This window comes from Natator depressus, chromosome 1 (assembly GCF_965152275.1).
Source record: "Natator depressus isolate rNatDep1 chromosome 1, rNatDep2.hap1, whole genome shotgun sequence".
Lineage (NCBI taxonomy): Eukaryota > Metazoa > Chordata > Testudines > Cheloniidae > Natator > Natator depressus.
In genome coordinates this window covers 80,200,905-80,226,057 of record NC_134234.1, presented here as the reverse complement: position 1 = coordinate 80,226,057, position 25,153 = coordinate 80,200,905, and the positions used below count along the sequence as shown (strand labels likewise).

General features: G+C 40.0%; 1 protein-coding gene across 11 annotated transcripts in view; it reads left to right on the top strand.

Annotated features, from left to right (window-relative positions):
• The window catches only part of MYCBP2 (MYC binding protein 2), a 409,657-nt gene that overhangs the window by 30,516 nt on the left and 353,988 nt on the right, over positions 1-25,153 (top strand). For all 11 annotated transcript variants that reach the window (XM_074962231.1, XM_074962238.1, XM_074962204.1 and 8 more), the window contains exons 3-4: positions 2,369-2,584; positions 16,927-17,080. In XM_074962231.1, coding sequence (XP_074818332.1) covers positions 2,369-2,584; positions 16,927-17,080 — 370 coding nt within the window. The remainder of the gene's footprint in view (positions 1-2,368; positions 2,585-16,926; positions 17,081-25,153) is intronic.

Here is a 25,153-nt window from a genome sequence, read left to right as displayed (position 1 = left end):
ATACCCATAACTATAAATATACAGAGCCCTCTCGAAGAACTCAAGCTACAAGTAAGTAACCTTCATTTTCAGACCCTGTTGGGCCAGACTGGCTGTTAACATTTTTGATAGGTGATTTTTAGCATACCTCATAGACATTGTGATTATCAGGTCTTTAATGAATTCTGTGGTAGCATTTTTTCACCTATATCTGTTTTTTGGCATCTTTGCCGTTGATTATACAGTGATGATGAATATGAGCACCCTTATGTATATAGCTACCAGACATAAAAACATAATGGCAACTAAATCAACATCTCCTTTCAATTTCTCAACAAAATTGCACCCCTAGCCCTCCAGCCCTCTTTGAACTCCTGCACTAAAAGATAGACTTTTATAGTATGCCCTCAAGATCAATACATTTAGGACCAAGGTGAATAGTGGATTATTCCTAAAATTATTTATCTATATCACAGTAGTGTGTTGGGGCTCCATTTTCTTATGTACAATACAAAACACTCTTTGTCCCAAAGAGCTTACAGTCCAGATAGACAAGATGGAGTATGAGGGGAAATAGAGGCACAACAAGGTGAAGGGATCTACCTATGGTCAAACGGGAGATCAGTGGCAGAATCGGGACTAGAACTCAAGTCTCCTGAGTCCCAGCCCATTGGACCACATTGCCTCTCCAAATTGAATGGGCTCTCATGGAAAATATTCTGCTATCAGCTCTCTGCTGTACTGATGGGGTTCTAGTTTGAATACATCCGCAGAATGTGTTAGCTCAATGCAGAAGGACAGATGGGTTGGAATACCTAAGGTTTGAAACCTAAACTATCAATTAAAGAATATAATGCTTAATACTGAAAGTAGGACAGGAGACAATTTCTGAAAGTTGGTCAGCTCATTGTAAAGATGCAGGAAAACAGTCTGTAATACTTAGTCTAGTGCTAAAAGGGTTGACTTCTGAAGTTATGTGAATGTACGTAAGATGACGTGGCCACCTACTTATAAATAGGGGTGGGTACTGCAACATATATAGATCAAAGCTTCATGCAATTCTAGTGAGAATGAGTTTAAATACAGAGATTTCAAATTTACCGCACAGTAGCTGTCATTGCAATAACATTTGGCTTTATGTGGAAGATGCTCCAAAGAACCTTGATATGTGCCCTACAGTTGTTTTGCAGTACAAGGGGAAGCATTGCTTATGAAATAACTTGCTTTTGATTTGTATAATTAAGGCCAGTTTATTCAGCTTTAGGGCTGAAAACTGAGGTGACTATCTATTTGGCTTATAAATAATTGCAAACAGTCTCAAAAGTTTATGTATCGACAAAATATACTTCTGTATATATGTATTAAATTTTTATGCTATTTAATGTCCTGCTTCTATAGAAATTACATTTTTGTTTTGAGTCTGGAGCTTGTTTTATTTTGAATGAGACATGACAATCTGGTCAGAACAGATTTGTCTATTTTTTCAAGTATTTTTATTAAAAAAGCAGTCATGCTCTGAAAACTGGCATTATGTGTTTTCATGTTCGCTTCTCAGTGAGTTCCATATCAAATTTGTGAAGCTAGTTGGTAAAAGGATGATGGCTTTAACTTCTGGCTTGGCAGTCGCAAATTGAGATCTCAGAATCAGTCTCTATTCTCTAGGATTTGTTGGAACATAGTTAACATTCTGTTTAGTGTGCGACTCAGGAAAAAAAATTATTTCCCCTGTTTGTATTTGCTCTGCAGCTCTAATGAGTAAGAGGTAGTAAAAATGAACTTTTTAAGAAAAAAATTCTTTGAATACATACATAGGGATCTCATCTGTTTAGCATGAATGTGCCTTTTCTGCAGTCAACTTTCCGACCATAATCACATTTTAGTGTTAAATTTGTTCTTCTGTGCCAGGGTTTAGGTTAACATTTCTCTAGGCTTCCCTGTTTGTTTTCATGAGTTGGATTCCCAAATGCATGTCATTGTTGTATAAATTACATTTAAATATAAAAAGGCAAAAACATGTCTTTCTCAGTTGATTCTGAAATCCTGTCATGTGGTTTTCCTGTTGCTGTATTATGCAGCATATGGTGTCATGTAAAATTTCCTAATTTGAAGACTTGTGTGTTATTTAGGGTTATGATAAAGAAAGATACACGTGCTGATTAAAATTGCGTATTACTGTGCATTATGAATGACGTGCTGCTTTTCTCTGCCATATGGAGTTCTGGTCATCCATACTTGAGAAAATAAAATATTAGCCCACTTTTTACCATTGTCTGGCTAAAGGGATAGTGAGACTTTGATATTTCTCTTTAGTGAAATTTGAAAAGTTTATTAAACTTTATACATGGAAGAATTAACTTTCAGCCAAAAATAAAATCTTATTGTTTTTCAGACAGAAAACTTGGAGAGTACAATAACCATACCAGATATCAAATTACACAGCAACCCTTCAGCTTTTAATGTTTACTGCAATGTCCGCCATTGTGTTTTGGAGTGGCAAAAAAAAGAATCATCCGTAACTTTGGCTTCAAAGAACACTGTGCAGAGTGGGGATTCAGATAGTGATGAAGAGGAGGAGTCTAAAGAGCCGCCCCTCAAGCTTCCAAAGGCAAGTCACTCTGGATAATTTTTCATGTGTAACTTTATAGTCTACATGGCACATCTGTGACAATTTTATTCATCAGCATTAATTTAACCCTTTCTCAGTTGGGTCCTTTTACTTTATGACAAGTTGTTAGGAACATAGTAATGGTCAGACCACTATCCATCTAGGCAAGTATCTTCTCTGACAGCGGTGGATACTAAATGCTTCAGAGGACTGCAAGAAACGCTGAGGTGGTTACTGAGCCCTTGTCTACCCTGGGCAGGGGAGATGGATCTATGTTAAGCAACTTCAGCTACGTGAATAACATAGCTGAAGTTGATGTACTTAGATTGACTTACCGTGGTGTCTTCACCACGGTGAGTCAACTGCTGCCCACCTCCCCCCCCCTCCCCCCCCCGTGTCGACTCTGCCTGTGCTTCTTGCAGTGCTGGAGTACAGGAGTTGACGGGAGAGCGCTTGGGGTCGATTTATTGCATCTAGACTAGACTCGATAAATCGATCTCCGCTGTATTGATCGCTGCCCCCCAATCCGGCGAGTAGTGAAGACATACCCTTAGAAATAAGCTACCCATAGAAGTTTCTTTTTTAACTCCCTCAATTAAAACTTGGCTTATTCTCTGATTTTATGAGTGTTTATATTACTTCCAAATATTTAGTTTTTCAATCCCATCTTATGTAACTGGGTATTTTCATCCTCCATATAAATATTTTGTCCTTTTTTTGAAATCTTGCTTGGCTCTTGGCTGCAATGTTTTGTGGCATTGAGTTCCACCAGTTTGTCTGTATATTAAGATTGTTGACAGAATACTTCAGTAATAGCCTTTGGAATTTAATGACTTTAACGATTTTGCTATGAGTGCATGAAAGGATGCTGTTCAATAGTGGAATATTGGAAAGAAAAGCTGGTGGGAATGGTTAAACTGCATCGTTTTTCTTACCTGCATATTTTATTTGCTCATATGTCCGTTTACTAGTTGCATTTAACTATTGAGTATGCCTTTTGTGAATTCTGTTTTGCCTACCAATTAGTGTTTAATATATGTAATCTATTAATCTTGCTTCCTGTCATCTTTCCCTGATGTGAGCTTAAAGGGGCTTGGGCAGAGCAGCTTCACATAGTTCTTTTTTATGTGACTTATTATGATAAGGTTGAATTAAATACTACTAAAATTGCCTTTTTTATGTTGGTGGTGGTGTTACCTGGAAAGCAGGAATCTTACAGTTGTTCGAGTTTACAGATGTTTTGTCATGAAAGGTTAGGTTGCAAGGCCAGAGGGGATGCTGGGGAACTTCAGAGGGACTTAACCAAAGTAGATAATTGGGCAACATGGCAGACACAATTCAGTGTTGATAAATGCCAAGTAATGCATGTTGGAGGGGAAGGATCGGTAGTAATAATGCACTTTTACAGAGTTCTAAATAAACTGTATCATCTCAGCTCATTGAAGGCTTGCTCAATGTGTAGCTTCAGTTAAAAAAGTAAACAAAATATTAGGATGCATAAGGAGTGAGATGAAGAGTAATATGGAAAACAGAATGCCATTTTGTAAATCCGTAGTATGGCTTTAGTACTGCTGACCCTGTATCCAAAAGGATATTTGAGAGTTAGAGGGGGTTCAGAGAAGAACAAAAATTATTACGGGCATGGAAAAACATTTACGAAGAGAGTAGAAAGATTCCTGTTGTTTGTCAGAAAGGAGAGGAGAAAATATGAGAAGAGTCTATAAAATGAATGGTGTGCAGAAGAAAGATTGGGAACGTCTGTTCTTCCTGTCTCAAAACACAAGCACCAAGGGGATGGACATTCATCACAATGAAAGGTGGTAAATTTAAAACTGATAAAACGAATACTTTTTCACGCAGCACTTAAATTGTGAAAAAATTGGAACAGGATGGTTTTTGAGCCTAATAACTTAATAAGGCTCAGAGGGATTGGATGTTTATGTGGATAATTTTGTAATAGTCCCCTCCAACTGCATTACTTGGCATTATCAACACTGAATTGTGTCTGCCATGTTCCCAATTATCTACTTTGGTTAAGTCCCTCTGAAGTTCCCCAGCATCCCCTCTGGGCTTGCAACCTAACCTTTCATGACAAAACATCTATAAACTCGAACAACTGTAAAGATTTCTGCTTTCTAGGCAACAGTGAAGGACAGAAGGAGACAATAAGCTCTGTTTCAGGATGTAAATAATCTCTAATTATAGGTATTAAGATGAGACCTTTGGGAGGTGGGCTGACCCCACGTATATCTAGTGTGGGGTGGTGGTGGTTGGGGGTTTTTTTTGTACATTCCTTTGAAGTATGTGGTGCTGGCCACTTCTGGGAGCAGGATACGCAGCTAGATGAATCGTGAATCTGATCCAGTATGGCAATTCCCATGTGAGGGTACAGAGCCTGTTTTCTTTGTAAATTTGGTTGATAGCTTCTGAAGGTGAAGTTGTAAATGCTGCCTACCTTGATTTGTTTACTTGGGAGGGAAGGGATTTGTGATTTTTAATAGTGAATATGACTTTGTCACCTGATCAAAATGGAATGAGGGACAGCTTACCTGTGTAAATGTGTGTTTAAAAAAAAAAGCTATTTTAATGTCTTTAAATACTATTTGCAGTTTCTAGAAATACTTCCATAGTAAGGCAGTATTAGAGCAGTGTGAATAAAATTTTCAGAAGTGACTTAGGCACCAGATTTTCAGTTATTTTGATACCTAAAGATGCAGTTAGGCATCTAGTGGGGCTTTAAAAAAACACCTACACAGGGTAGGCGCCTAATTTCCATTGTAATAATTTGGAATTAGGCCTCTAAGTTGCTTAGGTGCATATCTGCATCATTAGGCACCAAAGTGCCTTTGAAAATATGGACCTTTTGGAGCCCAACAGCTTGTCTACAGTGCACCAATTGCTGTGCATTACTTGTGGTGTGGACTGTGTTCCAGTGCAATGAAAGTCCCTGGTTGTAGCTTAGTGGACTTTCACTGCTCCATAGCAGTGTCCACATGGTGTGTTACTGTGAAGCAAGCTGGTGTGCTTTAGATTTACTCTAGCTTGCTGCACAGTATCTCTCTGTAGACAAGCCGTATGTTTTGTTGAAAATCTGTAGGATTTAGGAGCCAAAGTGCCTAAATCACTTTTGAAAATGGGACCTAGACTCCTAAGTCACTTAAGTGTTCTTGAGAATGTTACCTTCATTAATAGGTGAATTGCTTTATGATATTTCTTATGCGCGCGCACACACATATATACTGGATTGGCATAGGCTATTGAGCTCATTTTTTGTTAATTTGATATAAATGAGGAGAGTTGTTGCAGATGATTTGAAGTCTCATTTTAATAATTACTAGACTTATTTCCTTTGATTAAGATACTGGGATAAATAGAGAATATTGATAAATATCTTTTATGTTTGTTAAAGAGTCAGAGGGATGAAAATGGAAACTGGAAGAAAATCTTACACCTAACTTTTTCCACTTTCACAACTCCTCCAGTGCTAAGCTTCTTTTGTCTGAGATTGAGGCCTGGTTTATGCTAGAAAACTAGGTCACTATAACTACGTTGCTCACAGGTGTGAAAAATCCACACCCTTGAGTGGTATAGTTAAGCTTACCGAAGTCCCGGTGTAGATAGCATTAGGTCAATGGAAGAATTCTTCCGTTGACCTAGCTATTGCCTCTCCGGGAGGTGGATTACCGGCATTGGTGGGAGAATCCCTCCTGTGGCTGTAGATAATGTCTGTACTGAAGAGCTGTGCCACTGTAGCATTTTAAGTGTAGACAGGCCCCTAGAATACTTGTTTTTTAATTCAAATCCAAAATGGTTTTCCAATTGACAGTAAAGCTGGTAGTTGAAAACAAGCAGAAATTTATTGTTCTTTTTGTACAAGATACATTAATAAACCTCAGTGAAATCTCTGGTTTTGTTTTCTGAAATCCGATAGGCCAACAAGCAAACCAAATGGTTTTGTATAGGCTTTTATTTGAAATATAGATCTGAATGAAAAAGTCTTTGGAGGTTCCTGTAAACAGATGATGTTGGAGCAAAATTTGCTATTTCCTAAATTGCTGTGCCCCTTCGTTAGTCTTAATGCAAGGATTTTGTATTCTTTCTGTGATGAAAGTGTAGTTATCAGTGGTTCACAGTCATGCTGGAAGGGCATAACGAGTGGGATCAGTTCTGGGTCCAGTTCAGTTCAATATCTTCATCAATTATTTAGATAATGGCATAGAAAGTACATTTAAAGTTTGCAGATGATACCAAGCTGGGAGGGGTTGCAAGTGCTTTGGAAGATGGAATTAAAATTCAAAATGGTCTGGACAAATTGGAGAAATGGTCTGAAGTAGATAGGGTGAAATTCAATAAGGAGAAATGCAAAGTACTTCATTTAGGAAGGAACAGTCAGTTGCACACATACAAAATGGGAAATGACTTCCTAGAAAGGAGTACTGCGGAAAGGAGTCTGGGAGTTATAGTGGACCACAAGCTAAATATGAGCGAACAGTATGACGCTGTTGCCAAAAAAAAGAAAAAGTGAACATCATTCTGGGATATATTAGCAGGAGTGTTGTAAGCAAGACATGAGAAGTAATTCTTCTGCTGTACTCCATGCTGATTAGGCCTTAACTGGAGTCCTGTGTGCAGTTCTGGGCGCCACGTTTCAGTAAAGATGCGGACAAATTGGAGAAAGTCCAGAGAAGAGCAACAAAAATGATTAAAGCTCTAGAAAACATGACCTGTGTGGTAAGATTAAACAAACCCAATTTTTTCAGTCTGGAAAAGACGAGACTGAGAGGGGACATAAGTTTTCAAGTACATAAAAGGTTGTTACAGGGAGGAGGGAGAAAAAATGTTGTTCTTAACCTCTGAGGATAGGAGAAAAAGCAATGGGCTTAATTTGCAGCAAGGGAGGTTTAGGTTGGACATTGACAGGAGTGGGTAAGCACTGGAATAAATTGCCTAGGGAGGTTGTGGAATCTTCATCATTGGGGATTTTTAAGAGCAGGTTAGAAAAACACTTGTCGGGAATGGTCTAGATAATACTTAGTGCTGCCATGAGTGCAGGGGGCTTGACTAGATGACCTCTCGAGGTCCCTTCCAGTCCTATGAGTCTATGAGATGCAAACGTGTGTCTGAAACAACAGAGGGTAGGAGAATGGATATCAAGAGAGCAGATACTACCTGTGGTATTGGGACTAACAGTCAGGTTGGCGATACTAGTAGTAGAGTAACTGTACTTAGTCGGGTGAGGAATCTTGGTGTAGCCAAGCAGAAACAACTAAGATGTCTTTACACCAATGCAAGAAGCTTGGGTAACAAAATGGGTGAACAAGAACTCCTGGGTCAGGAAGTGAAACTAGATGATATAGAGATAACAGAAATATGGTGGAATAGTAGTCATGACTGGAGGGTATGTTCTGGTCAGAAAAGACAGAAATACAGGTAAAGGTGGTGGAGTAGCATTGTATATTAATGATAAAGTAGGCGATCCAGAAATTTAGAAGTGATTGGATAAAATGGGCAATCTATTTGGGTCAAAATCACTTTGGCGAAGAAAGGTGTAAAAGAGGCTTCACTGGGGTAAAGACTCCTATGATCTGATATGGATAGAGACTTCTTTAATATTTTCAATGAGATATTCATGCAATTCCCAGTAGTATTTATGGGAGACTTTAATTTCCCAGAATAGATTGGAGGACAAGTGCTACTAATAATGGTAGAACCCAGATATTCCTGGATGTGATAGCAGACAGATTTTTTTTCGCCAGGTACTCACTGAACCAAGAAGAGCTGATGCCATTGTAGGTTTTGTATTGGTAAGTATCAAGGGACTCATAGAAGAACTGGTTCTAGAGGACAACCTTGGTTCAAGTGATCATGAGTTAATTTACTTGAAACTAAATGACAGGATATTTTAAAAAAAGGTCTGCAACTAGGATTCTTGATTTCAAAAGGGCAAACTTTAAAACATTGAGGGAAGTTGTTAGGGAAGTGGACTGGACTGAAGAACTCACGCAGCTGAATGTGGAGGAGGCTTGGAATGATTTAAATCAGAGTTGTAGAAACTATCTGAAGCTGCATCTCAAGCAAGGGGAAAAAATGTGTAGGGAAGGGTTGCAGACCAAACTGCATGAACAAGCATCTCAAACAGGATAAGAGAAAGCAGAAGGTTTACAAGGAATGTAAGAAGAGATCAGCAAGGAAAGGTGACTCTTGGAGGTCAGAAAGTGTAGGCAAAAGGTGGGACCTGCCAAAAGCCAAACAGAGTTGGATCTTGGAAAGGAAATTAATACAATAGTAAGAGTTTCTTTAGACATATAAAGAAAAAGAAAACAAGGGAAGAAGTGAGACTGCTAAGCTCTGAGGATGGGGTGGCTATTAAAGATAATCTAGATGTTTCCCAACACGTGAATACTTCGCCTCAGTTTTAAATAAGGGTATAATATGGCTCTAATAATAGTGGCAGGGTGGCTAATGGAAATGAGGATATGGAAGTAGAAATTACTACATTCTAGGTGGAAGTCAAACTGAAACAGCTTGGGACCAAATGGGGACCCCAGATCATTTCAATCAAGAATATTAAAGGAACTGGCACATGAAATTGCAAGTCCAATAGCACGGATTTTTAATGAATCTGTAAACTTGGGAGTTGTACCCTGTAACTGGAAAATTGCTTATATAATGCCTGTTTTTAGGAAAGGGAAAAGAAGTGATCCCATTAGTTTGACCTCAATTGTATACAAAGTCTTGGAACAAATTTTGAAAGAGAAAGTAGTTAAGTACATAAAGGTAAACAGTAATTGGGATAAAATACAACCTGGTTTTAAAAGAGGTAGATTGTGCCAGACCAATCTCTTTCTTTGAGAAATTAACTAGTTTTTTTTTTTTTAGACAAAAGAAATGCAGTAGATCTAACCTAGGTGGTTTTCAGTAACGCACTGCACATGGGACATTATTAGTTAAATTGGAGAAGACAGGGATTAATATGGGACTTGGAAGCTGGATAAAGAACTGGTTAAATGGGACACTATAATGGGTCATACAGAAAAGTGAAATGTCAGGCTGGAACAAGGTTACTAGTGGAGTTCCTCAGGGATCGGTCTTGGGACCAATCTTCATTAACATTTTTATTAATGACCTTGGCGCATAACATGGGGGTGTGCTAATAATTTGTGGATGACACAAAGTTGGGAGGTATTGCCAATACAGAGGAGGACCAGAATATCATACAAGATTTGTGTGACATTGAAAACTGGAGTAATAAACATGGGATGAAATTTAATAGTGCAAAGTGCAAGGTCATGCAATGAGAATTTTTGCTATACGCTGGGGACATCTCAGTTAGAAGCGACTGAGTAGAAGGAAGACCTAAGTGTATTGGTCAGTCACAGGATGACTCTGAGCTACCAGCGTGATGCAGCCGTGAAAAAGGTTAATGCAGTCCTGGCATGCATCAGGTGAGGTATTTCCAGTAGAGATTGGAAAGTGTTATTACTATACAAGGTACTGGCCAGACCTCATCTAGAATACTGTGTGCAATTCTGATCTCTCATGTTTTAAGAACAATGAATATAAACTGGAACAGGTACAGAGAAGAGCTACTCGGATGATCAGAGGTGTGGAAAATTACCTTACGAGAGGAAACTTAAGGAGTTTCATCTTGTTCAGCATAACCAAATGGAGGCTGAAGGTAGATATGATTGCTCTCTGTAAATACATCAGAGGGATAAACACCAGGGAGAGAGAGGAGTTATTTAAGGATGCTGATATGCTCTGGATCTAACTGCAGATGTAGAGCGCTGGGAGTTAAACCAGCCTTCGGAGACCGCAGTAGGGAAGACTCTGCCGTGTGTTTACACTGTCAACTGGAAGCGCGCTGGTGTGGCCATATTAGTAGCTTTTGCAATGCCACAAAGAGCAGTGCATTGTGGTAGCTATCCCAGCGTGCAAGTGACTGCAACATGCTTATCAAATGGGGGTGGGGGTGGAGTGTGACAGGGAGTGTGTTGTGTTTATGTGGGGGGAGAGAGTGTGTTTTGGGGTGCAGAGAGTGTCAGCATACTATCTTGTAAGTTCAGACAGCAGCAGGACCCGGCCCCCCCCCCCCGCGCCTCTCTCTCTCACACACCGCACTCCACTGTAATGGATTGCTTTGTCCCGGAGCAGATAAGCATGCTGGCTGTCAGAAACAGAGCTTTGAAAGGGGATATCCGCATTCCTGCAGATTTCAAAACAATGAGAAGAGTGGCCACTTCAGGGGATTATGGGACGTTTCCAGAGGCCAATCACAGTGCAGTAATGCAGGACCTCGTTCACACTGATGCCCGGGCGTTTCAGCTGGGGCGCAGCAAGCTTTATGCTTCTCGTGGAGGTGGATTACCAGGAGCGCTCCAGCTGCAGAGTCCAGGCGCTCTGCGTGCCTTGCCAGTGTGGACGCGTCCAGGGCTAGGACGCATGGGGCTACTTTAATGCACTCTAACTTGCAAGTGTAGCCAAGCCCTAAGTTGAGGGTCAGTGTTGGCACAAGAACAAATTCATATAAATAGGCCATCAATAAGTTTAGGCTTGAAATTCTAAACATCAGAGGAGTGAAGTTCTGGAACAGCCTCCCAAGGAGACCACTGGGGGCAAATATTCTAACTGGGTTTCAAGTCTGAGCTTGATAAGTTTATGGAGAGGGATGGTTTCAGGAGAGTGCGTACAATAGCATGTGGTCCACCTGTGACTGCTAGCAGCAAGTATCCTACGGCCAAAGATGGGATATTAGATCAGGAGGGCTCTGAGTTACTACACTGAGTTCTTTCCCACTTGTGTGTCTGGTGTGTCTCGCTGATATGCTCTGGGTCTTACTGATTTCTGCACTGGGGGCCAGGAAGGAATTTCCCACCAGGTCCGATTGGCAGAGACCCTGGATATTTTTCACCTTCCTCTTCTGCATGTGACACCTAGTGACAGAGGATGTGGGAAAAGATAATGTACTCAATGCTTTTTTTGCCTATGTCTTCATGAACAAGGTCAGCTCCCAGACTACTGCACTAGGCAGCACACTCTGGGGAGGAGGTGACCAGCCCTCTGTGGAGAAAGAAGTGGTTCGGGACTATTTAGAAAAGATGGATGAGCACAAGTTCATGGGGCCGGATGCGCTGCGTCTGAGGGTCCTAAAGGAGTTGGCAAATGTGATTGCAGAGCCATTGGCCATTATCTTTGAAACGCATGGCAATCGGGGGAGGTCCCGGATGACTGGAAAAAGGCTAATGTAGTACCCATCTTTAAAAAAGGGGAGGAGGAGAATCCGGGGAACTACAGGCCAGTCAACCTCACCTCAGTCCGTGGAAAAATCGTGGAGCAGGTCATCAAGGAATCAATTCTGAAGCACTTAGAGGAGAGGAAAGTGATCAGGAACAGTCAGCATGGATTGATCAAGGGCAAGTCATGCCTGACTAACCTAATTGCCTTCTATGATGAGGTAACTGGCTCTGTGGATAAGGGGAAAGCAGTGGACATGTTGTTCCTTGACTTTAGCAAAGCTTTTGGTATGTTATCCCACAGTATTCTTGCCAGCAAGTTAAAGTAGTATGGGCTGGATGAATGGACTATAAGGTGGATAGAAAGCTGGCTAGATTATCGGGCTCAACGGGTAGTGATCAATGGCTTCATGTCTACTTGGCAGTCGGTATCAAGCAGAGTTTCCCCAGGGTCGGTCCTGGGGCCAGTTTTGTTCAATATCTTCATTAACGATCCGAAGGATGGCGTGGTTTGCACCCTCAGCAAGTTTGCAGATGACACTAAACTGGGAGGAGAGGTGGATACACTGGAAGGTAGGGATAGGATACAGAGGGACCTAGACAAATTAGAGGATTGCGTGAAAATAAATCTGATGAGGTCCAACAAGGACAAGTGCAGAGTCCTGCACTTAGGACGGAAGAATCCCATGCACCGCTACAGACTGAGGACTGAATGGCTCCAGTTCTGCAGAAAAGGACTTAGGGCTTACAGTGAATGAGAAGCTGGATATGAGTCAACAGTGTGCCCTTGTTGCCAAGAAGGCTTACCGCCTTCTGGGCTGTATAAATAGGAGCATTGCCAGCAGATCAAGGGAAGTGATTATTTCTCTCTATTCTGCATTGGTGAGTCCTCATCTGGAGTACTGTGTCCAGTTTTGGGTCCCACACTACAAGAAGGATGTGGAAAAATTGAAGAGAGTCCTGTGGAGGGCAACAAAAATGATTAGGGGGCTGGAGCACATGACTTATGAGGAGAGGCTGAGGGAACTGGGATTATTTAGTCTGCAGAAGAGAAGAATGAGGGGGGATTTGATAGCTGCTTTCAACTACCTGAAAGGGGGTATTAAATGAGGCTATTGATCTAACAGGCATCACAGAAACTTGGTGGAACAATGATAATGATTGGACACGGGTAATACCAGGGTACAAAATATATAGGAATGACAAAGTAGGTCGCGCTGTTGGGGGAGTAGCATTATATGTGAAACAAAACATAAAATCAAATCTAATGAAAATCTTAAATTAATCAAACTGTACCCTAGAATCTCTATGGATAGAAATTCCGTGCTTGAATAATGAGTATAGCAGTAGGAGCATACTACTGACTACCTGACTAGGATGGTGAAATGTTCAGGAAGATTGGAGAGGCTACAAACACAGCAGCGAACCCAATAACAATGGGGGATTTCAACTACAGTAGAACCTCAAAGTTATGAAAGCCAGAGTTATGAAGTGACTGGTCAACCACATATTTCATTTTGAACCGGAAGTACGCAATCAAGCAGCAGCACAAGCACACATGCGCGCAAGTACAGTACTGTTAAATGTAAATTACTACTAAAAAAAAAAAAAGTTAAAAAAAAATTTGACAAGGCAAGGAAACTATTTTTGTTTGTTTCATTTAAATTAAAATGGTTAAAAGCAGCATTTTTCTTCATAGTAAAGTTTCAAAGCTGTTTTAAGTCAATGTTCAGTTGTAAACTTTTGAAAAGACAACCATAATGTTTTTTTTCAAAGTTATGAACAACCTCCATTTCTGAGGTTTTTGTAACTCCCCCGGGCGACAAGTTTTAGCGCTGAAAAGCTGAGAGCTCTTCCCCCAGCGATAAAGCATGTCTACACTACCCACGTCACAGTGCGGCCGCGCTGTAATGTGGGCAGTGTAGACATACCCTTAGTGACTAGCTATTCCAGGATGCAGTCCTGGAACATACAATGGGAGACAATTTTTGACTTAGTCCTAAAGCACGGGATCTGGTCCAACAAGTGAATATAGCTGAATTGCTCAGTAATAGCAACCATAATGTAATTAAATTTAACATCCTCGTATGGGGAAAATTGCCAAAGATATCCACCATAGTAGCATTTAATTTCAAAAAGGGGAACGACACAAAAATGAGAGGGCTAGTTAAATGTAAATTAAAAGGAATAGTTACGAAAGTGAAATTCCTGCAAGCTGCATAGAAACTATTTTAAAACACCACTTATACCCCAAATTATAAAAAAAACAAAAAACAAAAAAAACCAGTAAGAGGACCAACAAATGCCACCATGGCTGAACAACAATGTAGGAGAGGGCAGTTAGAGTCAAAAAGACATCCCTTAAAAATTGGAAGTCAAATCCTGTTGAGGATAATAGAAAGGAGCATTAACTCTGGCAAGTCAAGTGTAAAAGTATAATTAGGCAGGCCAAAAACAAATTTTAAGAGCAACTAGCAAGACACACAAACTAACAGCAGTTTTTAAGTACGTCAGAAGCAGGAAGCCTGACAAGCTATCAGTGAGGCCACTGAATGATTGAGGTGCTAAAGGAGCACTCAAGGAAGACAAGGCTGTTGTGGAGAAGCTATGTGAATACTTTGCATCAGTCTTCACTGCAGAGGATGTGAGGGAGATTCCTGCACCTGAGCCATTATTTTTAGGTGACAGTTCTGAGGAACTGTCCCAGGTTGAGGTGTTAATAGAGGAATTTTGGAACAGATTGATAAATTGAACATTAATAAGTCAGCAGGCCCAGATGGTATTCACACAAGAGTTCTGAAGGAACAATATATGAAATTGCAGAACTATTAACTGTGATATCCTATCCTGAAGGATGACCCAACACTCTCACAAATCCTGGGAGACAAGCCAGTCCTTGCCTACAGACAGCCCCCCAACCTGAAGCAAATACTCACCAGCAACCACATACCACACAACAGAACCACTAACCCAGGAACCTATCCTTGCAACAAAGCCCATTGCCAACTGTGCCCACGTATCTATTCAGGGGACACCATCACAGGGCCTAATCACATCAGCCACACTATCAGAGGCTCGTTCACCTGCACATCCACCAATGTGAGATATGCCATCATGTGCCAGCAGTGCCCCTCTGCCATGTACATTGGTCAAACTGGACAGTCTCTACGTAAAAGAATAAATGGACACAAATCAGATGTCAAGAATTATAACATTCATAAACCAGTCAGAGAACACTTCAATCTTTCTGGTCACTTGATCTCTGACCTAAAAGTCGCTATATTACAACAAAAAGACTTCAAAAACAGACTCCAACGAGAGACTGCTGAATTGGAATTAATTTGCAAACTGGATACAATTAACTTAGGCTTGAATAGAGACTGGGAGTGGCTAAGTCATTATGCAAGGTAACCTATTTCCCCTTTTTTTTCCTAACACCTCCCCTCTCCCCCCCAGACGTTCTTGTTAAACCCTGGATTTGTGCTGGAAATGGCCCACCTTGATTATCATACACATTGTAAGGAGAGTGGTCACTTTAGATAAGCTATTGCCAGCAGGAGAGTGGGGTGGGGGGAGGTATTTTTTCATGCTTTGTGTGTATAAAAGATCTTCTACACTTTCCACAGGGTGCATCCGATGAAGTGAGTTGTAGCTCACGAAAGCTTATGCTCAAATAAATTGGTTAGTCTCTAAGGTGCCACAAATACTCCTTTTCTTTTTATAATAAAGAATGTAATTATCAGACACACAAATACAGTATGTTGGGGAAGAGCCAGCACGGTTTTTTTAATGGATACCTGACCAATCTATTAGAATTATTTGAGGGTGTCAACAAGCATGTGGATATGTGATTTCATGGATATAGCGTACTTGGATTTTTAGAAAGCACTTGGCAAGGTCCCCTACCAAAGGTTCTTAGCAAAGCAAGCAGTCATAAGATAAGAGGAAGGGTTCTCTCATAGATCAGTAATTGGTTGAAAGATAAGAAACAAAGGGTGGAGGAATAAATGGTCAGTTTTCACAATGGAGAGAGGATCTGTACTGGAACCAGTCCTGTTCAATATATTCATAAATGATCTGGAAAAAGCATAAACAATGAGGTGGCAAAATTTGCAGGTGATACAGAATTACTCAAAACAGTTAAGTCCAAAGCAGATGTGAAGAGTTACTCAGTGGTCTCACACAACTGGGCGAGTGGGTAACAAAATGGCAGATGAAATTCAGTGTTGATAGGTGCAAAGTAATGCATATTGGAAAACATAAACCCAATAATACATACAAAATGATGGGGGCCATATTAATTAGCTGTTACCAGTCAAGAAAGAGCTCTTGTGGTCATTGTGAGTAGTTCTCTGAAAACATCTGCTCAGGGTGTGGTGATAATCAAAAAAGCTAACAATGTAAGGAACGATGTGAGCATTGTGATTGGCACTGCAATAAGGTGATTACACCCTTTGAGCTCCGACAGCAGCCTTAACCCCTCAGTGTGAATGTGCAGAGTCCATCTGAAAGAACTCCAGTTATAAGTAACCTTCATTTTCTGTGTCACTGTAAACTTATACTGTCACAGGCTTTCCAATAGAAGCTATTACAGGTGCTAAAACCAAATTGGGCCTGTGCCATTCATGTGGTTGGTAACCAGGGGGTCTGCAGCCCAGAAAGCCAGTCTAAGTATGGTTGAACTGCATGACTCCACGCAGAGTGAGGTGCAGGAAGCCAGGCCAGTCACACAAGGGATGCATTTGAGAGGAAATAAAGAGGTCCAAGGTATAGTTTGTCCTGTAGCCACGACACTATCTAAAAGTTGAAAACAATCAGCTTTATTCAGGGGTTTTTAAATATTAAATATCTAATTATGTAGACACACATTCTACTCTGAAACCATTCATATTAGAATAACCGTATCTCTGTTTCATATTCAAAATTATACTTTGAGAATTTGGTTTGATTATTTCTGTCTATGGACTGCTATGATCTTCTATATTTACATAGTAGAGTTTGTGTGTTAAGCTAAAGAGAAATTCATACCATTATGTAAATATTTTTATGGCTGAAATGATCAAAGCATCCTGATAATGGGTGTTAAAAATGTGTGTTGTACTTTTTTAGATCATTGAAGTTGGACTATGTGAAGTTTTTGAATTGATCAAGGAGACAAGATTTTCCCATCCATCACTGTGTCTCAGGAGTCTTCAAGCTCTGCTTAATGTGCTCCAGGGCCAGCAGCCAGAAGGCCTCCAATCAGAGCCTCCTGAAGTTTTAGGTAATATTTCATTCTTTTGCTTGAGCTTATGTTTGGCACACACCCCCCCACCCCACCCAAAAAAAAAAAGAAGGTCATTAGCTGTGAATGAGAAGAGGATGGTGTTTTCATCTATTTTAATAGATTATTTGTACAAGGGATTCGTAGGGTTTGTATTCGGTTCTCTGTTATAAGCTGATACATTTAATTGTTCTGGGGCCTTGACTCCCTCAAGGGAATTGGACACTCTTACCCTTTATCTTTGTAAAAGAGACACCTCATTCTGTGCTTTTGACATGCAGTTCTGTGGTTATTGGTACAGTGTAGTGATAAAGAAACCAGAAAGTCCAGCTAGTTGAGGTTCTTTTTCGTTTTACTAATCCTATAAGACATTGGTCTCGGAGAAAACAAGGCAATGCTGTGGAAGGCCACTATTCTATACTACTAGTGCATGCTAAAAAGTTGTATATTTATCTATTGTATAAAAGTTGAATAATACACAGAGAAATGTCACGTTTTGTTTGTTGTCACTCTTGCACAATGGTATTGTTGCATATAAATGTAATATCAGTATTTTGATTCTTTGGTTTTTGGTGGTACTGACAACATGTTGATCTACCTCTTAACAGCTCTGCATATGAAAAGTAGTGAAAGAAGTGCATGCAGTGGAATTAATTACACTGTGGAAATGATCATAGAAAAAGTCTTCACCATAGTAATAGAGTAAGAAACTCACGCTGTCCATGCTTGTACTTGAACATCTATTGTTCTAAAACCTGTTCAGACTCCTTGGCTATTGATACCACTGTACATTCCCAGGCTAGAAGACTAGCTTCGGTATTCACTTGCAGAGATAACCAATACAACTGGTACATATGTTTGCACAAAACTTCTAATTATGGTGAGGGGTACTGTATGAAAAATTGCTAGAAGTTGGATTTGATATCCAGTTGTATATCAAACTACACATTGCTGCTTTGTAATACTGCAGCTGACATGAAGAAGAAGAAACACTAAAGAGGAAGATTTTCTCCGTGTTGTTCAACAGCCAAACAGGAAAAAGAAGTGCATGTGATCACAAATGTTTTTTATTTTCAAGACATAGTTTACAAAAAAAGTAGGGCTGTCAAGTGATTAAAAAAATTCATCACGATTAGTCGCACGTTAAACAATAATAGAATATCCTTTATTTAAATATTTTTGGATGTTTTCTACATTTTTCAAATATATTGATTTTAATTACAGCACAGAATACAAAGTGTACAATGCTCACTTTATATTTATTTTTGATTACAAGTATTTGCACTGTAAAAAACCCAAAAGAAATAGTGTATTTTTCAGTTCACCTAATACAGGTACTGTAGTGCAATCGTGCTTAAATCTACTTTATAAATGAAGAATTATGTTCAAAAAAACTGTTTCATTTTTGAATGCAATGTAGAATTGTAGAGCCTGCAAGTCCACTCAGTCCTACTTGTTCAGACAATCCCTCAGACAAACAAGTTTGTTTCATTTGCAGGAGATAATGTTGCCTGCTTCTTGTTTACCATGTCACCTAAAGTGAGAACAGGCGTTCTCATGGCACTGTTGTAGCCAGCGTTGCAAGATATTTACATGCCAAATGCACTAAAGAGTCATATGTCCCTTCATGCTTCAACCACCATTCCAGGAGACGTGTCCATGCTGATGACGGGTTCTGCTCAATAACAGTCCAAAGCAGTGAGGACCAGCACATGTTCATTTTCATTATCTGGGTCAGATGCCACCAGCAGAAGGTTGATTTTCTTTTTTGGTGGGTCGGGTTCTGTAGTTTCCGCATCGGAGAGTTGCTCTTTTAAGACTTCTGAAAGCATGCTCCACACCTTGTCCCTCTCAGATTTTGGAAGGCACTTCAGATTCTTAAACCTTATGTCAAGTGCTGTAGCTATCTTTAGAAATGTCACATTGGTACCTTCTTTGTGTTTTGTGAAATCTGCTGTGAAAATGTTCTTAGAACGAACAACATGTGCTGTGGGTCATCATCCAAGACTGCTATAACATGAAATATATGGCAAAATGTGGGTAAAACAGAGCAGGGGACATACAATTCTCCCCCAAGGAGTTCAGTCTCAAATTTAACGCATTATTTTTTTAACGAGCGTCATCAGCATGGAAGCATGTCCTCTGGAATGGTGGCCGAAGCATGAAGGGGCATACGAATGTTTAGCATATCTGGTACGTAAATACCTTGCAGTGCCATCTACAAAAGTACCCTGCAAATGCCTGTTCTCACTTCCTGGTGACACTGTAAATAAGGAGAGGGCAGCTTTATCTCCTATAAATGTAAACAGAGTTGTTTGTCTTAGTGATTGGCTGAACAAGAAGTAGGAGGGAGTGGACTTGTAGGCTCTGAAGTTTTACATTGTTTTGTTTTTGAGGGAAGTTATGTAACAAAAAAAAATCTACATTTTTTAAGTCGCATTTTCACGACAGGTTGCACTACAGTACTTGTATGAGGTGAATTGAAAAATACTGTTTCTTTTGTTTATCATTTTTACAGTGCAAATATTTGTAATAAAAAATAATATACACTTTGATTTCAATTACAACGCAAAGAAAAGGAGTACTTGTGGCACCTTAGAGACTAACAAATTTATTTGAGCATAAGCTTTCGTGAGCTACAGCTCACTTCATTGGATGCATTCACAAAAGCTTATGCTCAAATAAATTTGTTAGTCTCTAAGGTGCCACAAGTACTCCTTTTCTTTTTGCGAACACAGACTAACACGGCTGCCACTCTGAAACCTGTAATTACAACACAGAATACAATATATATAAAAATGTAAAAAAAAATCCAAAATATTTAATTTCAATTGGTATTCCATTTGTTAACAGTGCTATTCAAATTGCGATTAATCGAGATACGTTTTTTAAAATCGTGATTAATTTTTTTGAGTTAATCGCATGATTTAACTGCAATTAATTGACAGCTCTAAAAAAAAAGCTAATTTTTGAGTAGCTCGTCATGCCTTCACAGAGACGACATTTTAAAGGTTGGGTAATTAAATCTGGTATCTGTTCAGGCCATACACATCATCTCACTGTAGAGGCAAACTAAATAGGTAATAAGAGGGCCCTGTGGAATGGGGACTGTATTAGTTCATGTTCCACTACTTGATTAAAAAAAATAATGGAGAATTCCCGAGAGTAGTCTTTTCTCAGCTGAGCAGAATACAAAGGCCGACGTTTTCTTTTTCAGTCACAAATCCAACCGAAAAAGCTATGGGTGAATTGTAACCCTGGCTAATTGGTCTTCTGTAGGCCTTTGCTTCTTTTTCCCTGTTGTCCAGAATACGAAGGCAAATCAGGCAAGAAAAGGAATTGCTAATACTAGTGACTAATCCCTCCTGGTGTAGAATGTAGGTTTTTAGACCTACTGGAATTACTCTTTCATCTTCCTCTTCATCTGCTCACAAGGAAACATCTGTTATTTCCCAGGCCCCTGGTTTATCCATATTCTGGAACCTTGTGTCTTGGCTGTTGAATGGTGAGAACTATGCAGGAAAGACTCTCTTCTCAAACTGAAACTTTCCATTTTTCAACAAAGTCATCCAGTAACTCAGACTTTTCCAGGGCTTGAAATAAATTCAACGGAGGATGCCACTCTAGAGGAATTGAGCTCATTTCAAGCAAGGATTACTCGGATTATTGATTTATTCATAGACCAGTGTTCTTATTCATCTTTTAAAGCAAGCACACTTCACAAACATATTTTTGTAATTTCATCTGTTACAAGGTAAATAAACCCACTAATTCTCAGATAAAACACAAGAGAACAGATCATTTAGAAAATAATGAACACCCTAAATGCAATGCCCCTCACTAGCTCTCCTCCAGAGTCCAGGGTTCAGGAAGGGACTTCGGCATATTGGACTGCTTCTCCCTCGGAGTCTTTCTGCCTGGCATGCCTTCTCTGTTCTTGGCTGATGTGTGCCCTTCCTTTCTCCTGCCCAATGGTTCCTGTGTCTTACTCCAAGCTTTACATATTTATATGCCCCCTTTCCAAGAAGTGGCTTTCTTTGTTCTGCCTTTTGGTAAATTTCCACTGCTTCAGAACTCCCCCTTCAGTCAGACAAGAGGATGTCTCTTTCCCCAGCAAACTCCCTTAATCTGCTGGCTAGTCATTAAAAGTTAAGTACTCTTCATGTCCTCAGTCTGGTGTGTACCTGGTGCAGGTCTTGCCCACAATTGTGGATACACATACCAGGGCTTTCCATGATACAACAGTATCATGAAAACTTCAGAATAACTTCATAATATGAACCAAAGTTCATTGTTGCACAGAGAGGGGGCCCTGAGTTACCACTGATACTCCTGATCAAAGCCAGTTCCAGAGGCTAGCTGGAGATAGAGCTAGAGTCCTCAGAGACAATGGTTCTAACACTGTCCATTGACTCTCTCCAGTGTTTGCTGAGGGGCGGCTTATCTTGAGCCATTTTTTCCTTCCGGACTTTTTTTTTCTTCAGACAGACACTTATTGAGTTAAACCAATCAAGTCTTACAGAAAGCACCCCAATTACCAGGCCGACATATAGTATTAATAAATTATTACAAATTTAAATCTGTCATTCTCCATCAGTGACCTATCTGAACACCGTAATGCATTTATCTTGACGATACCTTGTTTGGTAGAGCAGCTTTATCTCCATTTTACAGATGAAGAGCTGAGGCACAGAGAGACTAAGGTCTCTGTGACCCAAGGTTATACAGGAATTGTGTGGCAGAGCTGGGAATTGAACCCGGGTCTTAAGTGCCTTGCTGGCACCCTAGCCATTGAACCATCCTTCCTGTCATAGATCAATGGAACTATTGGGCAGTTTTTATTAGAGACGAGTGAATAATTTTTTTTCGGTTCAGTGGCTGAAATGAAAAACCTTGAAAAAAATGTTTGTGTTGAATCAAAACTGACCTTTTTTTCCCCCCCCTCACAGAAACAAAAACTGAAAAATTTAATTTGGGTCAAATGAAATGCTTTGAATGTATACTGGAAACATTATTTTTGAAACAAAATGTTGATCCAAAACATTTTGGACACAGCTATGCAATAGATTATATGTTGCTTTTCGGAATGGTCATTATTGATGGTTCTATATGGTGTGCAAACACATATAATCACATGTTCTTTTCCCCCAGAAGGTTGCCATCTAAAATTATTTTACAGATAAAATTGATCTTATTTAGGCTGCTTTCATGACTACTTTGAGAAATAGGGTCAGAGTTAGAAGGGAGGAACACAAAGCTTATACAGGTGGTTTATTTAATTTTGTCAGGGATTTGTATGTGCTTGAATAGTTGTGGCAAACCATTTGTGAGATGGACCAATGTATTTCATGCTTGGTTAAAGCAAATAGAGAGATCTTGGGCCTATGACTGAGTGACTGAAGAATAAGTCATACTTATCTAAGCCATGGTTAGATCTTTGCTTGGGAGACCTTCATTAACAGCTTTACCCAATGTTTGTCAAGAAAATTGAGATGAGGCAACCTAGTTACGTTTGGATTCCACAGGTTACTTTGATCGTTATTAGTCTGGAGAGAAGAATAGAGAGGGAGCTATACATGGTAAATATTGGTCACTTCTTTATTTCATCTTTGGAAGGCACTCAGGTACTGTGGTGAAGAGCGTGGTATAAGAACTTGAATGAATTCAGATCTGCGTATGGAAAAGACTGATAAAGGTGGTGGTTATCTGCATGAATGGCAGTGTGTCTAGATGGATTCTGTTTTTCATCAACTTTTTGTGCCTTTTGATTACAAGATATTTTTACTCTTTTGAAAGTGTGAAGAGTGCCCTTCAGTGAATTTCAAGATTTTTTTGGCTTCAGTAAAGGTTGATCTTGATTTCTGGCTCCTTTACTTCAAACCCTGATTCTCTAATCTCATTGCTTCTGACTGTCATGACTGTAACTCAGTCTAGATAAAGTTATTATTAGTAAATATTTCTACTATGATAGTGCCAAAGACTTAGGACCTACTGTGCAGGTGCTGAACAAACACCAAAAAGAGACATTTCCTGCTCTGAAGGGATTACAATCTAAAGACATAAACAGACAAAGAGTAGGGGATGTGGATACAACATACAAGCAAATTATTATTGTGAAGAATTGGCACAGCTTTTTAATGCATTTTATAATTTTTTAAAATTGGAGTTACAGGTGGGGAGGAAGGGAAGAAGAAAAGGAAAGAGGAGGAACAGTTATAACTTGCCTCCTGTCTAGCCATGATCTTCAGGCTAGGTTTTTAGTAGGTATTATGGCAGAGGTGAATATTAAGGAGGGTGTGAAGGAGGATAAGGTAGTGGCTGTTCGGATTCCATCAGGGAGTTTTCTCCCTGTGCATAAGGGGCAGCATGGGAGTAAGCATGAAGATGTTTGAGAGAAGCTGACGGGTGGAAAGAGCTGCTAGAGCAGGGGTGGGCAAACTTTTTGGCCCGAGGGCCACATTGGGGTGTGAAACTATATGGAGGGCCGGGTAGGGAAGGCTGTGCCCCCCAAATAGCCTGGCTCCCGCCCCCTCCCACTTTCCACCCCCTGACTGACTGACTCCCCCTCAGAACCTCCGACCCATCCAACCACCCCTGCTCCTTGTTGCCTGACTACCCTCTGGCCCCTATCCGCCTCCCCTCCGCCCCGCAACAGGCCCCCGGGGACTTCCACGCCCTATCCAACCACCCCTCTTCCCCGACCTCCCCAGAACCTCCACCCCATCCAACTGTTCCCTGTCCCCTGACTGCCCCCCTGGGACCCCCTACCCAACCCTTCCACTGCTGCACCTGCACCATGCAGCTCAGAGCAGCAGGAACTTGCAGCCTCACTGCCCGTGCTCAGGGGCTGGGCAGGATGGTCCCGCGGGCTGTAGTTTGCCCACCTCTGTGCTAGAGCAGATGCCAAAGTCAATATAATGGGAAGTTACTAAATCAGTTAAGTAGGATAGGGGTGAGTTATGAAGGGTCCTAAAAGTAAAGACAGTGAGTTTGTATTTAATGGGGAGCCAGGTCAGGCATTTTAAAAAAGGGTTGATATGATAGGAGTGATGACCCAAGAAGATTTTAGCAGCCCTATTCTTAATACACTTAAGGGAAAGTAGGTTGCCATAGCCAAGACATAAAATGATGAGGACTTGGACAAAAGTTTGATCAGTATGGAGAGAGAGGATGACTGGATTTTAGAGATGTTGTTTAAGAAAAAATGGCAAAATATGGAAAAGACCTGATTATGTGAAACCGGTAAGAGGGTTGAGTCAAAGATGACACCAGATTACAGGCCTTAGTGTATGAATATGTGCTTTCAAGGGTTAAGATGTAGGTGGGCGCCGTTTAAGTTGACTCATTAGACGTTTTGTTTTAACTAATTTTCTTGGTTTTTGGCATCAGTACCTAAGTATTTCTTAAATATGGGCCAAGATTGGACGCTTGAAGTGTAAAAATGGCTTTTGCTTGACAACTGTAATATAATTCAGAATTGCTTACTACAGAGGCATAACAGTGAGTTTTAAAAGAGAACGTAAGTTAAATTTCTTAGGTTTCTGCTGTGTTCCACCTGAGAGTGGTTGATTTCAGTGGTGAGTAAAGCGATTACTGTGATTACTATGTTTACAATGTATATACAATAGCTTCCAAAATATTTTTGGAATTCTCTGCTATGAATGATGCCATGTATAGGATAATATGTTTTGGTTTTTTAATCTCTTTTTGGTATCTCTCTGCTTCCAACAAGCCAACAAATAAATGGAAAAGCTAATACAGGATCTCTACAGTTTTACATGGAGTCTTCACATTTTCAACATATCAGTCTTTCAAATAAATTAGGAATAATATTAATAAGTATTTATTTAGAAGATAATACTCATTTCTGGGCAAAAAGAGAATACCAAATGGCATTTTATGAAGGCATCCTTTGTTTCTCTATAGTGAAGGCTGTGCTATAGTTTACATTTAAAATAGGGTAAAATCCTTCACTAATATTTGAATTTAGTCTCTAAACTTAACACTCAACTCTTCAGGGACAGCTGAATTATTAATAAAATTTGATCAAAGATACTGTAACTTGGGCACAGC